This window comes from Salmo salar, chromosome ssa03, assembly GCF_905237065.1.
Source record: "Salmo salar chromosome ssa03, Ssal_v3.1, whole genome shotgun sequence".
Taxonomy (NCBI): domain Eukaryota; kingdom Metazoa; phylum Chordata; class Actinopteri; order Salmoniformes; family Salmonidae; genus Salmo; species Salmo salar.
In genome coordinates this window covers 22342364-22357938 of record NC_059444.1, presented here as the reverse complement: position 1 = coordinate 22357938, position 15575 = coordinate 22342364, and the positions used below count along the sequence as shown (strand labels likewise).

General features: G+C 42.0%; 1 protein-coding gene and 1 long non-coding RNA gene across 4 annotated transcripts in view; one reads left to right on the top strand and one right to left on the bottom strand.

Annotated features, from left to right (window-relative positions):
* LOC106599471 (extended synaptotagmin-2-B) overlaps window positions 1–15575 on the bottom strand; it is a 48109-nt gene that overhangs the window by 6204 nt on the left and 26330 nt on the right. Inside the window, exons 8-15 of one of the 3 annotated variants that reach the window (XM_014190726.2) lie at window positions 14832–14887; window positions 4868–4988; window positions 4464–4640; window positions 4146–4231; window positions 3946–3994; window positions 3756–3845; window positions 2919–3014; window positions 2034–2135 (exon numbers count right to left, since the gene is read on the bottom strand). In XM_014190726.2, coding sequence (XP_014046201.1) covers window positions 2034–2135; window positions 2919–3014; window positions 3756–3845; window positions 3946–3994; window positions 4146–4231; window positions 4464–4640; window positions 4868–4988; window positions 14832–14887 — 777 coding nt within the window. Of the gene's footprint in view, window positions 1–602; window positions 666–2033; window positions 2136–2918; window positions 3015–3755; window positions 3846–3945; window positions 3995–4145; window positions 4232–4463; window positions 4641–4867; window positions 4989–14831; window positions 14888–15575 lie in introns of all 3 variants that reach the window. The other 2 variants (XM_014190727.2, XM_014190728.2) reach the window with 2 other exon arrangements.
* Window positions 6236–10173, top strand: LOC123741621 (uncharacterized). Its single transcript, XR_006769089.1, has 2 exons — window positions 6236–7748; window positions 9890–10173. It is a non-coding gene; the product is annotated as an uncharacterized lncRNA (long non-coding RNA).

Here is a 15575-nt window from a genome sequence, read left to right as displayed (position 1 = left end):
TTCGTGCATTAATCATATCATACAACAATTTGTTTTATATACATCAGAATATTAGAATATAGTGCATGGAATGCAGTTTTAGTCCACAAACACAATTAGTAGAGTTTGGGGTTTGTTAATAATTAATTTCACAAAACAAGGAACCCAAATCAACTTGTAAAGCATTTTTAATGCTCCAGTAGCAGTCCTGTAGGAATACATGGGTGGGGAACAACTTGTAAGCAATATTACTCACTGGGATCTAATCAATCGATACAGTTGATGCTAGTCTAGGAAACTTAATTGCTTTTCACTAAATCCACTTCCTAATAGAAAAAGCACAGCACTGTACGTGCTTCCTGTACTACATTGTAACTCTCTGGTCACAGGGGCAACAGCAGTGTGTCTCTAGGCCCTGTTCAAATACCTTAAATTCATCCTTAATCACTGATCTATAAGTGAGTGCACAGATGAAAACGTAGCTTCCACCCCATTGCTTTCACCAGTCTTACTGTATTATAGGAAGGGTGTTTTAAAAAAAAAAAAAAAAGTATTTAACAGGGCCTTTAGTCTTCCTCTGTCTGTCTGTCTGTCTGGCTCTGCATGCTCGGTTGTTACATTACCTTGATGGCCTTACTGACTGAGGCCTTCTTCAAACCGTCATGGTTGAATTCTAAAGGATTGCGCTTTTTCCCCCAGGGCAGGAGAGAATGAACACACCAGGTTGGTTATTAGGAGAGGGCATGCAAGGAGGAGGAGGAGCAGGAGGAAGAAGAGGAGGTTAAATCATGATTGGAGCGACGATGAAGACCACACACCAGACGACCCCAAAACCAGGACGCCAGGACAACAGGTAGAGACAGAGACAAAAACAACATGATGAGCACAAGGTTAATAAATCATGAAGAGTATTGACAACGACATACCCAGGAAAAACCCAATGGGAGATAAAGAGGAGCATTCATTATGGAGAAAACAGAAGGACCATTCCAACCCTGACAAGGCAGTCCAGTAACAGGAGTGAGATGGTGGATGTGAATAGAGAGTAATAATTGGGGGTAAGGTTGCAAAATTCAAGTAACTTTCCCAAAATTCCTTGGTTTTCTAAAAATCCCAGTTGGAGGATTCCTAGAATAGGAGGTAATCTGGGAATCCTCCAACCTAAAATGGGGATATTCACATTGTACTTTTTATCTACATCTATGAGATTCCAGATACATTATCATCTCTTTATGGGTTAATGGAATGGAGTCATTCTCTTGATGAGTACTTTCGTACAACACAGACAACATCATTTCTATCGACAAATACATCTACAGTTAAATGAATACAGTTCATCCACAGAGCGAAGCATTTCATTTAGGACGTAGCATATCCTTGCATTCTGTATCACATTAGTTATTCATTATCTGTTGTTAAAAATGATATTTTTGTTGTCAGCTACACATCTCTGGAGAATTGTTAACATGTCTTGACAGATCATGTCACTGACCCCTTCCCAAATGGCAAACTATTCCCTTTATAGAGAAAAGGGTGCCATTTGGGACAAAGAACATGCCTTGACAAGTCATGCCGTTGCTTTTGGACTGAGTAGTGTGGGAGGCATGTGTAACAGGAGACTAGCATCGGGAGATGCTTTGAGATGGCTGGTTATGTCTGGAGTTTGAGACAAGGCGAGGCAGGGTCAGTGTCCTGAGGACGCCCGTGTTACAGGTAAGAGAGCATTTGTTGCTGGGGCAACAACCCACTAATGGGCAGGTAATGGCTGGGTGAGCGGGATGGAGGGAAAGCAATCTACAGACAAGCCTCCTAACATGCCTCTGGCTCTTTTGCACCGATATCTTTCTCAAGTCCTGGCCTCATAGTTATGACTGACAGCCTCACTGTATGTTTTATGCAAAATATTAAGAACTTATACGTGCATAAGTCATTCATACGACAGTCAACATGCTTATTGGAATTTCTTTCTCATTTCAAATCGTTATAATTACAAACAAAAATCACACTGTGGGAAAAAAAACTATAACTAGGATGCAAAATACCAGAGGACTCACAAATAAGGTCCTATAGAGAGAGGCTGTATTCTCACAAAAGACTAGGCCCGAAGCTCTCCTCTCTTTTAAGTAGCCAGAACCCAAGTTCCCCTCGAACACACTCTTCAGAGGAGGAGGGAAACGGAGAGAAGAAAGCAAAGAAGAAGAGGCTGAAAAGAAGACATGTGAAGCAGGGTTTGCCTATGCTATGCATTTATGCAAAAAGAGTGAAAACAAATTCTGTGATTTCACAGGTATTATAGAACAGTATATCAACTTTAGCTACAATAATTATTGTAGCCCTTTGGCAGACTATTAGTGTGAGGTAGAGAATAAACATTAACATTATCACAAGGATAAAAATATTAACATTATCACGAGGATAAATATGAACATCACGAGAATAAATATTTACATGATCACAAGGATAAATATTTACATGATCACGAGGATAAATATTAACATTATCATGAGTATCAATAACATGATCACGAGGATAAAGATGAACATTATCATGAGGAGAGGAGAGAGGGGGAAGGGAAGGAGTTCAAGCAGGAGAACAATCAGAAGAAGAGGAGGCAGGTGAGAGAAGCTGGGGTGAACTGGGAGGCTCATACTGTCTGATGACTGGTAGACTGGCACAATAATACCTTGTTTTATGGCCTTTGAGGAGACTTGACATTACCATCTCCTAACTAACGCATTAAAGAGGTTGTGCTGAGTTAATGCAATGTAGTGCGTTTCCCCATCCAAGTTATAGTTTAAAATGGGGCCAATGATTGATGTTTAACCTCTGCTACTGTACACATTAGCCCCAGCAGAATGGATGATCAATCTTAAAGACTTAGTAGCTGTTGTGGTTCTTCCTATTCTTCCAGTGAGTTTACCACAGGTGAAGTGACTTACTGGAAGGTTCCTTGCTGAGTCCAGGTAGACCACCAGAAGGGCAGACGACAGGCCATCGTTAGCCTGGCCTTTATCAGCCTTAATACTGGTCAGCACCTAGGAGAGAGAGCGCGGAAGAGGACCAGATCATAATCAATAGTTACAGTTTGTCACTCAATTCAAACAACTGTATTTGTCCCCTTAGGACAATGGTATTAGGGTTATAGCGGTGCTTCAAACAGGCACAGAGGCAGTAAATAGGAGACAAAGAATGAATGCTTCGCTTTAGCCAATACTGTAGGAGGTGCAATTTGTACTGTTGGTCAAACATAGAATGATCTGAGTTATCTATTCTTGGCTTCAGAGCTGATATAATGGACTGCAGAAATGCAGTGTGTGTCCCAAATGGCACCCTATTCCCTATTTAGTGCATTACTTTTGACCGGAGCACAATAGGCCCTGGTCAAAAGTAATGTACTGGATAGGGAATAGGGTACCATTTGGGCCGCACACACAGCATCAGGTGTTACAGGGATCTTTGAGTGTACTAATGGAACAGATGTTAAATAAGCACCACAGCACTAGTTCAAACAGGGTGAGCACTCCCTCTCGGATTCCCCAACCTATCCCTCTAATCTGCATGTTTCATTTTCTCACGTGGATGTAGAAGAGGAATACGTAGACCTATTAATGTTAAGTATATTAACGCTGAAGGACTGAGAAGTCCATTAACATACAGACTGATCTAAAGTAGCACTCAGAAAGACTATATAGTGCACTACTTTTGACCTGATCAAAAGTATTGCACTACATGGGCAATAGGGTGCCATTTTGGATGCAGAGTAGATAAAGGTGTACCTGATCCAGCTTTTCAGGAGTGGGGAGCAGAGACAGCCACTCTAGTTTTAAATGCAGCTTTCCGGTGTTCACCTCCTCCATGACAAACCACTGGAATGGAACACATTGTGCTGGGTGATCACATATACTGTCTTTACAGTTGAGTGTTTTTATTAAGAACGAAAAAAGTCATAAAATAAATAAACTTTACCTCATCAACTTTCTGTTCCTTCTGAAGTTCAGCCACATCTATCAGTAAACTGCAAGGGAAATATACACATGCTGTGAGTTTGTTGGAGAGAGGGGCTAACACATGATAGCTTTATGCGCTACAGCAGAGGTCACGCTTGATGTTCATAGTGATTTTGATGGCTGAGGAAGGACCCCAAAGGATTTGGATCTATCATTAACCTTCCTAGGAAATCATCCTGGTCTGTGTCCTCATCAAACAGCTCTATCTCCAGGTTCTGTGGTCCTGAGTGCTCATACACCAAAGCCTGAGGGTCACATTCACACATACAGCATTACAGACCTTCTGTGTGGCATACAGGACAACATATTGGTAATGTACTGTAAGTATCTAATGTCAGACATCCCACCCACTCCAACATTGTAAAAGAGTCCCATTCAGTTTCTTCAATAAGACATTCTCTCTCATACTGCCGACATAAGAATCATCCTAAGAACACTTCTAGAACCTCCCTGTGGACACTTTAAAATGTTCTCTACCTCATAGACTTCGTTCCACTTGGGATGGATGTTCTCCTTGACCACCTTACTCTGGAACAGCTGGTTGCCGATGTGAAGGACACCGTACGGGTCTGACTTGCCCTTGATCAGACCCCCCAGGAACTTATCCTTCCCTAACAGGTCCTGGGCCTCCAGGAAGTGAATCCTCAGGACACCCTAGAGGAGAGAGAGAGACAAAAAACACTAAGTTCAGACATACTGTATATCATAGTGATTTCATGTATTACATTAACAACATTGGAATTCAATAATGCCCCAACGGATGGGTTGCATTTGAACATAACAAAACAACAGTAAAAAATGCATTGATTAATTTATCAGGCTTGGCTTCATAGAGTGGAATATGTGTTTTGCTTTCAGTGGTGGGTGGGGATCCTCCCTACTTTAGGTATTGGAAAGCGTAGCTGAGCCAGCTGAGCCTCTCCCACCAGAGGAATGGTGATGCGGTTGGGCAGGACCAGGTAGCTGTAGATGATGTCTTGGATCAGGTTATCACACAAGCCACTAACAAGGGACACAGACAGGGATACAGGTTATAAGACACACAGTCCAGGGGACACACAGAGACACTGATAGAAAACATCTATCTTCCATTCAAGCTGCTGCTAACTCCATCCTGTTTCAACCAACATTCTGCATCTCAAATGGCACTCTATTCCCTATATGGGTCATTCTACAGAAGTGGAGTAAATTGGGGGTAAATTTTTTTAAATCACATTTGCATCCTATTTTTCCCAAACCTTCAGTACACTCCTTCCAACATGCACTATATATACAAAAGTATGTGGACACCCCTTCAAATTAGTGGATTCGGCTATTTCAGCCACACCCGTTGCTGACAGGTGTATAAACTCGAGCACACAGCGATGCAATCTCCATAGACAAACATTGGCAGTAGAATGGCCTTACTGAAGCACTCATTGACTTTCAACGTGGCACCGTCATAGGACGCCACCTTTCGTCAAATTCCTCCCCTGCTAGAGCTGCCCCGGTCAACTGTAAATGCTGTTATTGTGAAGCGGAAATGAGGGCTGAAGCGCGTAGCACGTAAAAAAATAATTTAAAACAAAACGCCTGTCCTCGGTTACAACACACACTACTGATTTCCAAACTGCCTCTGGAAGCAACGTCAGCACAAGAACTGTTTGTCGGGAGCTTCATGAAAAGGGTTTCCATGGCCGAGCAGCCGCACACAAGCCTAAAATCATCAAGTGCAATGCAAAGCTTTGGGTGAAGTTGAGTAAAGCTCTCCGCCATTGGACTCTCGAGCAATGGAAACACTTTCTCTGGAGTGATGAATCACGCTTCACCATCTGGCAGTATGATGGACAATGCATAGTGCCAACTGTAAAGTTTGGTGGAGGAGGAATAATGGTCTGGGGCTTGTCATGGTTCGGGCTAGGCCCCTTAGTTCCAGTGAAGGGAAATCTTAACGCTACAGCATACAATGACCTTCTAGACAATTATGTGCTTCCAACTTTGTGGCAACAGTTTGGGGAAGACCCTTTCCTGTTTCAGCATGACAATGCCCCCGTGCATAAAGTGAGGTCCATAGAGAAATGGTTTGTTGAGATCGGTGTGGAAGAACTTGACTGGCCTGCACAGAGCCCTGACCTCAACCACCGTTGGATGAATTGGAACACCGACTGCGAGCCAGGCCTAATCACCCAACATCAGTGCCCGACCTCACTAATACTCGTGGCTGAATGGAAGCAAGTCCCTGCAACAATGTTCTAGTGGAAAGCCTTCCCAGAAGAGCGGAGGCTGTTATAGCAGCAAAGGAGGGACCAACTCCATATTAATGCCCATGATTTTGGAATGAGATGTTCGACAAGCAGGTGTCATGTCCACACACTTTTGGTCATGTAGTGTATGTCAGGTAGACATACAGTATATACTGCTTACACACTTTGTATTACATATTTGAAATATTTACCCGAATTCCTTACCACCCCATAAACGTAACTACTGAATAAAATAAAAAAATTGCAATAAAAAAGGGAAAACCATGCACAGTAGTGATCATTTTGATAAACCTATTATAGATTCATTTTATGAATTTCATTTGGATACAAAAATTAACAAAATAGTAAAACATGATTTTTAACCAGACATTCTAAACCTTTAAATTTAATTGAAAGATTTCTGTAAAATGTTCAATATTGATTGTATGAATCTGAAACTTGTTGATTGATTTAATAACTTATGCATTGTTGGATTCTGGGTGAAACTTTGAACATTGAACTCAGAAGTATAAGAACAGTTACAAAGGAGACATGAGGGGTGTCATAATTAAGCTTTGGAGGGGCTGAGTGCAGGGAACACAATCGCATGCGGCAGTACTGATAAAGGGAGAAACTGTTGAAGGATCATATCACTTAGTACCCTGCTCAACAATAATGATGCAATGTTTAGCGATAAGGAGGAGACTCCACCCAAAGTGGGATATGAATACTACCATGGGGGAAGCCATGTCTGAATTACAGCTGTATCGACCCTTTGGGAAGAATTAAACTTGGTTAAGCTTCTCTAGTGTCCGTGAGTTATTTACTCAGAAAATTAGAGATTAACAGCACCTAATTATTTATGTTGTTAGATGTTTAAATTATGACTTTACATATCTTTATTTTGGCAAAATAACAAGCGTTTCAGATGGTAATATCCAGGAGCCAAGACCAAGATGCATACCAGGACATTGGTCCTGTTGGAATCGGCTAAACTTTGAACATTGAGATATTAAGTAAATGATAGAGACGAAGCCTTGAATAGAAAGAATCTGTAGCAAGCCAGAAGGCTTTGGAATGTGTTTGATGGAGGAGAAGATAGCGATGTGTTGATATAGGGAAGACAGATGGATATCTGTGGATTCGGTGAAGAAGGGGGTGAGGTCAGTTCCCCTTAAGGGAGTAATCAGGGTTAGTATCTGGTTACCTTCTTTCCTGTGGAGCCATAAACTGTAAAGAGGAGTGTCTTAAGTAGGATGCATATAAACTGTGATGTTTGAAATGTTTAGCTGTCTGTTTTCAGCTGTACAGAAGAACCTTTGGGGAATGATTAAACTAGGTTAAGCTTCTCTAGTGTCCGTGGGTTATTTACTCTGAAAAAGAACAACCTAACAGCATCTAATTATTTATGTTGTTAGATGTTTAAATTATGACTTTACACATCTTTATTTTGGCAAAATAACAAGCATTTCAGATGGTAATATCCAGGAGCCAAGACGTATACCAGGACATTGGTCCCAAGATCCAGGACCTAGACCCAGTGAGTTGAGACCATGACAAATTAAAGCCTGAATTCATGTGATCTTGCGTGCTCTGAACACCAAGACCACTAGATCAAAAGTCCCTGGGCCCTTTCTTCAATTGTAATTAACTCAAGTAGAGTAAACTTGAGTACATTGGAGAACATTAGAGTAGGGTACAGTACAGTATAATATAGTAAAGTACAGTTTAGCACATTATCGATGTCTATGTTTTGGCCAAATATATGGCCAAAACATTGCAGGGTTAAAGCCTCCCTGCTGGCTATGCATTTCAATACTCTACATTTTTCCTCAAGTGTGCACTTTTCCACTACCCACAGTGGTCCTCTGTAGCTCAGTAGGTAGAGCATGGCGCATGCAACATAAAATTGGAGATAGCCTCAATGGCGCTGCCCATGCGGTCACAGAATCATTAATAGCAGAGACACAAAGATGAGACCTCCACATACAGTATCTATGTTGAGTCAATTGTTTCAGTTGTGACCATTTTGATTTATTTTGGACTTTAAAGACTCCCCATAGCCAGCCATATGTTAGCCATCTTTCATTTGGACAGATGTACATACATTTTAGTCACAAAAGCGTACTTTACATATTTGTTGATATATTAGATTTTAGGTACTAGTGACACTTCTTAAAAATACTTTAAGATTGGTCAATTTGTTAACTAATTTTCTCCAAAATGATTGCAGAAATGTGGCCATAGTGGAAAGGGGTGCAATCCCATCACCTAGTGATATTTGTAGGGTTGTAGCATAAAGCACATTCATTCTACAGTCTTTTAAAGTCAGTAGTGACATCAAAAGTGGGGACGGTATTTTTCAGAGAAAGATGTTTATAAATGAATAATTAGATCAGTATCTGTCAAAGTAATAATATAGCAACTCAAGATCTTCTACCGAAATAATATTTCTACATTTCTGACTACAAATTAGCTATAACTGGGCTAATAACTCACTAGCAAATAATATGAACAAATGTGCACACGTGGCTATATGCAGTGGCTAATATTGTGTTGAGTCGATCACAATTCCCACAATAAAGCGAAATGTTGAAAGTGTTAACGGGGAAAACTCTAGAAAGTTGAGTGAAGTTCAATCTCGTGTTTCTCTGCGCTGGCTGATATTTCTTCTGCATGACAGTCCCTGGGAGCTTGCGCACACACAGGGTAGCTTAGAGGGAAAATTGGATGGGTGGTAAGTGTGGACGAGTTGGGGGGTGTAGCCCTATACAACTCTGACCTATTGGCAGGTGTAGAGGGGGGGGGGGGAGGGGTCACCGTCTATGCCCCAAATGACATCCTATCCCCTATAGTGCACTACTTTTGACCAGAACCCAATGGGGCCTGGTCAAAAGTAGTGCACTATATTAGAAATAGGGTGCCATTTGAAACAAACACTATGTTTCACTATGTTTGACAGCAGAAGTCAAGGGCACTGTCACAATCTGAAGTCCAGAGGCCCAACCTCCCTCCCTGCTCCCACCCCCACCTGACTCATACCATAGACCTGTGCCAAGAGACATTACACTACCATCTGCAGCTGGCACCATCTGTCTGTGAAGTTGAAACTAGACATGTGACAGTGGTGTGCACACACAGAAACTTATCCACTTCCTAATAGTCTATTTATGGGCTCAGTGTAGAATCCCACAACTTTCAATGGCTCCACTACTAATCCTTACAGGAAAATGGATATCCTGTATTTAAATTATGTATTTAAACTGGAGCCAAGATGAAGCTCATAAACGGGGAATCAAAACAACAGTCAATGTTACGTTTTTCTAATACCCACTAGATGGCAGCATTGTAGTGAATGGAGAACTCCCTAAGTGGGTGTGTTACTGCCTCAGAGCTGGGTTTAAATGGTGCAGCCGGGCCTCCCCCATCCCATCCTCAAGATTCCTCTGAGGTTACGACATATTCTATCATGTCTATAAAAGGAGGTTGTTTTTGGTGCTGGGAAGAAAAAAAAGTGTGGATGCGAAATATGTGGAGGCCAGCCCGCTCATTTCTGGGTTTATCGCAGAAGGAATGTATTCAATGCTGGTGTTCAACTGCAATTGACTCAAATGATAATTGATAACACATGTTAGTGACTTTACATTTTGTCCTATTTCTTTACTTTTTGTCTGTTTGTAGGAAAAGATCAGCAAAGCTACAGTTGAACTTTCCAGACGTTATACCTTCAGAGCAGGTCTGTGTGTTGGGGGAGGAGGAGACAACTTCCATTCCAACAATGAAAAAAGTGGTCCCAGACAGGGGCCAAACACACACACTTAGGAGTGAGCTGAGGTGCCTGCTGTTTGAGAGTGAGATGCAAGTCATACCAGAGGAAATGTGAGCCTCATACACAGAACCCTCTGTCTGTTCACACACACACACACACACACACCTGGTAAGCTACAATTAAACTTTTCAGACTCTTTAGACTCAGAGCGTGTCTGTGTGTTGGGGGGGGGGGGGGGCGACAACTGTGTGTGTGTGTGTGTGTGTGTGTGTGTGTGTGTGTGTGTGTGTGTGGAGAGAGAGCGTTTGAGGCAAGGCCGGTTTCAGGTTGTTTCCTGCAAACCCATATATAGAGGAAGGCTACATTTCACAGGAAGGAGTGACACAAAAGCAAATAACAAAAAAACATCAGGCACCATACTTATTTGTTTAACTGTGGACCTCGATCAGGGAACTTATCAAACCACTGCCATATAGGCCTAAACATACAGGCAACTGCCAAAATAAAAGAAACACCAACATAAAGTGACTTAATAGGGCATTAGGCCACCACGAGCTGCCAGAACAGTTTCAATACACCTTGGCATAGATTCTACAAGTGTCTGGAACTCTTGCTGAAGTGATGTGACACCATTCTTCCACGAGAAATTCCATCATTTGGTGTTTTGTTGATGGTGGTGGAAAACGCTGTCTCAGGTGCCGCTCCAGAATCTCCCATAAGTGTTAAATTGGGTTGAGATCTGGTGAATGACACACACACACCCTTTAAACACCCTATGCTCTTTTGAGACTCCTCTTTCAAAGTCACTGAGATCTCTTCTTCTAGCCATAGTAGCTTAAAAATTTGGGCAACTGGGCATTTTTATACATGACCTTAAACATAATGGGATGTTAATTGCTTAACTCAGGAACCACACTTGTGTGAAAGCACCTGGTTTTAATATACCTTCTATCCCTTATTTACTCAAGTGTTTCCTTTATTTTGGCAGTTACCTGTATCTCTGCATGGCTCTTCATTGAATTTAGTATATTCAAATGGCCAAACATTCACTGTAGCATTTTAACACATCTCCCACCCAAGCTTCAAAACACAACCACCTATTGAATCACATGTCAACTTCTCTGACCACTCCATCATCAACTTCTATAAATATCAACACTTAGATAAAATAAACTAGTTATAATCCCCATTCTAATCTATTAATTAATTCAATAATTTTAATAGCAGCTCTAAGGGATTCCAGGGGCTTTTCAGGAGGAGGGCTAGCTCAGTTTAGATGACTATTTATAGTTTAAAGTTCATCATAAACAAAGGAAGCTGTAGGGCCCACTACAATGGGGATCCTGTCTGCGTGGTCAGGGAAAGGGGGGATACCTAGTCAGTTGCAAAACTGAATGCATTCAACTGAAATGTGTCTTCCGCACTTAACCCAACCCCTCTGAATCAGAGAGGTACGTGGGGCTGATTTAATCAACATCCATGTCATCGGCGCCCGGGGAGCAGTTGTTGTTGGGGGTTAACTGCCTTGCTCAAGGGCAGAACGGCAGATTTTTACCTTGTCGGCTCTGGGATTCAATCCAGCAACCTTCTCCGTGGCCCAACGCTCCTACCCGCTAGGCTACCGGCCGCCCAGTTAGTTGCTCATTTCCTTTTCTCATGTGACTTCTAACACCATTTTTCAGGGAGACTACCCTTGACAACTGTATTTACACTGTATTTCCATTGGTCCATTTAGCTGTGTTTCATTTGATCCCACTTTTGGGATAAGTGCAAAACATGCGGACAGTGACAGCATTTGACAGAACTTGAAGAGTGAGATGTTGAAACAAGCTATGGGGTCCAGTAGTATATCCATGTGATGGCTTCTTGTCCTCTAATTACAGCCCTCCACCACATGGCTGCTTTGCATAGAGCTGTAAATGCATGACCTCATGGTGCTGTGACCTCACAGTGGTGTAGGACTACTTTTAACACACAGCTACAGGGCCAGCTTCCCAAATGGCACCTTATTCCCTATGGGCCCTGGTCAAAAGTAGTGCACTATATAGGGAATAGGGTGTCATTTGGGACGCAAGCAGGGAGAGCTATGCTGACCATTCTCCCTCCTTATCCCTCACAGACTGCAGCTCTGTCTGAGAAAGCGGACTGGCTGTTAGTCATTTATACCTGCCATGGTGTCATTACCGACATACAGTAAAATGCTACTAACACGTACGCATACGTGTGCCATACAAGTACAGGCATGCGCAAATGGGTGCACTCACTCCCTCCCTCTCTCTCTCTCTCCAGCCCTGAAAGCTGCCACCTGGCTCTCTCTCTCGCCAAATAAATGAGGCCTTCATGTTAATGTTCCCTAGCGCCTGTCTGTTTGCGCTGCCTGGGCAGCATCCAAAATATCATCCTAATTCCCTATATAGTGTATACTTTTGACCAGGACCTGTCAACACTGAAGGGACAGAGCTGTTTTCAAGCCTGACACAGGAGCCATAAACAGCCTAGTAAACCTTAGCCTTCAGGCTCTCACAGACACAATGAACTTCATGATATAGATACCTTTCCCCTTCTCTACCTCCTCCATCCCTGGTAATTGGTGATCACATTAAAAGACTGTTGCCTCTAATCTATTAGCCTATTTCGACTGATAACAAGGCATGTCCCAAATGGCAACATATTACCTATATAGTGCACTACTTTTTAACCAGGACTCAGAGCTCTGGCCAAAAATAGTGCACACTCTAGGTAATAGGGTGCCATTTGGGATGCCCACAAGGATACAATACAGATATCCATTTACTATGAATGTGTACTGTAACTGTAGACTACACCCTCTGAGTAAACCAATACGGAACTCATTTCCCTACCATACCTACAGTGCCTTTGGAAAGTATTCAGTCTCCCTGAGTTTAAAGTTTAAAACAATCCACACACAATACCCCATAATGACAAAGTGAAAACAGGTTAAGACATGTTTGCAAATGTATTAAAAATATAAAACAGAAATACCTTATTTACATTAGTATTCAGACCCTTTGCTATGATACTCGAAATTGAGCTCAGGTGCATCCTGTTTCCATTGATAATCCTTGAGATGTTTCTACAAATTAATTGGAGTCTACCTGTGGTAAATTAAATTGATTGGACATGATATGGAAAGGCACACACCTGTCTATATAAGGTCCCACAGTTGACAGTGCATGTCAGAGCAAAAACAAAGCCATGAGGTTGAAGGCATTCTCCATGGAGCTCTGAGACAGGATTGTGTTGAGGAACATATCTGGAGAAGGGTACCAAACAATTTCTGCAGGATTGTAGGTCCCCAAGAACACAGTGGCCTCCATCATTCTTAAAAGAAAGAAGTTTGGAACCACCAAGACTCTTCCTAGAGCTGTCCGCCCGGCCAAACTGAGTAATCAGGGGAGAAGGGCCTTGGTCAGGGAGGTGACCAAGAACCCCATGGTCACTCTGACAGAGCTCTAGAGTTCCTCTGTAGAGATGGGAGAACATTTCAGAAGGACAACCATCTCTGTAGCGCTACACAAATCAGGCCTTTATGGTAGAGCAGCCAGACAGAAGCCACTCTTCAGTAAAAGGCACATGACAGTCCGCTTGGAGTTTGCCAAAAGGCACCTAAAGACTCTCAGACCATGAGAAACAAGATTCTCTGGTCTGATGAATCCAAGATTTAACTCTGTGGCCTGAATACCAAGCATCATGTGTGGAGGAAACCTGGCACCATCCATATGGTGAAGCATGGTGGTGGCAACATCATGCTGTGGGGATGTTTTTCAGCGGCAGGGACTGGGAGACTAGTCGGGATCGAGGCAAAGATGAACAGAACAAAGTACAGAGAGGTCTTTGATGAAAACCTGCTCCAGAGCGCTCAGGACCTTCCAACAGGATAACGACCATAAGCACACAGCCAAGACAACACAGGAGTGGCTTCGGGAGAATTCTCTGAATGTCCTTGAGTGGCCCAGCCAGAGCCCGGACTTGAACCTGATTGAGCATCTCTGGAGAGACCAGAAAATAGCTGTGCAGCAACGCTCCCCATCCAACCTGACAGAGCGTGAGAGGATCTGCAGAAAAGAACAGAAGGAACTCCCCAAACACAGGTGTGCCAAGCTTGTAGCGTCATACCCAAGACTCAAGGTTCTAATCGCTGCCAAAAGTGCTTTAACAAAGTACTTAGTAAAAAGTCTGAATACTTATGTAAATGTGATATTAGCTAATTTATAAAAAATGTAAAACTGAAATATTTCTAAAAACCTGTTTTTGCTTTGTCATTGTCGGGTCTTGTGTGTAGATTGATGAGGGGAAAAACAATTTGAACAATTTTAGAATAAGGCGTAATAAAATGTGGAAAAAGTCAAGGGATCTGAATACTTTCCACTCTATATTGTGGGTTAGGCCAGTTCTAACCTACATCAAGATTTGGCGAAATTTGGGGAGACCTCTTCTACGATATGTTACTCCAAATGTCGAGATATCCGATATCCGAAAATTGTGTGCGTATTTACAATATTATAGTCACATTCTCATTAAATAATCTTTTGTATGGCGAAAAAAAATAGGCTTAGTTCATTCATTTAGACTTCATTTTCAACATACTAAGACAGGCTAACATACATTTGCACAGTTTTGATTTGTAAAGTTCAAATAGAGTATAGTCTTGCACATCACAATATATCGTCAATATCAAATATAGCGATATTAGATTTCATCATATATCGGCCCAAACCTACACCCCACCCATCTGGAGTGAGAGAGAGTGATAAGGGCTTGGTAGTGCTGACAGAAGCCATGTAACCGAGACCCATTACAAGCAGGGTTTGCAATCTTGCAGTTGTCACTTACTTCAATCCTGGAATGTCCAGCATATTTGTGAGGCCTGTCCAGTTTATATCCAGCAACTGGAAGAACAAAAGAAAACATGCCTTGAATGACAGAGAAAAAACTAAACGTTGATAAACCCATACAAGGAACACATGTTGTGGACCACAAACACAAGTCATTTTATTTCATTGAATTCATTACAGTCATTTAATTTAGAAAGTGACTCCACAACTAGCTCTTGTCCTTGTCCTCTAAACTTAGGGAGAGCATTCTCACTAAGAGGGCAGCAGCCTGCTCCATGGAACTGCTAATCAATAAGACTCGCTATTTCAGTACAATGCAGAGAGGACATGTATATGGTGGGCAGGCTCTAGCTCTGTGCGTCTCCTGCATCACTCACTGGGCTCCTAAGGACTGAATGACAAAGCTACTGCAGCACATCTTTATGAGGTTCTAATCCAGCTACTGTTCTCATCTAGCTGATCATTGTAATGAAATGTAATGAACGGATTAGAAATGAGGACAGACTAGACAGACACAATTAGTGCAATAGTTCAAATTGTTACATACAAGTTTAACAAAGCAGAAACATTGGCAAAACTGAGAATAGAGAGTAATCAATATTGAAGAGTTAGCTCTGTTTTAATACGGGAAGCAATAGAGTAGGCAAATAGTAAATCAAAGTCCAAACATAGGGAGTAATTTCAAAGCACTTTAAGATCGGTTCTCAGTGACTCATCAGGAGAAGAGGAATTTCCGATGGCT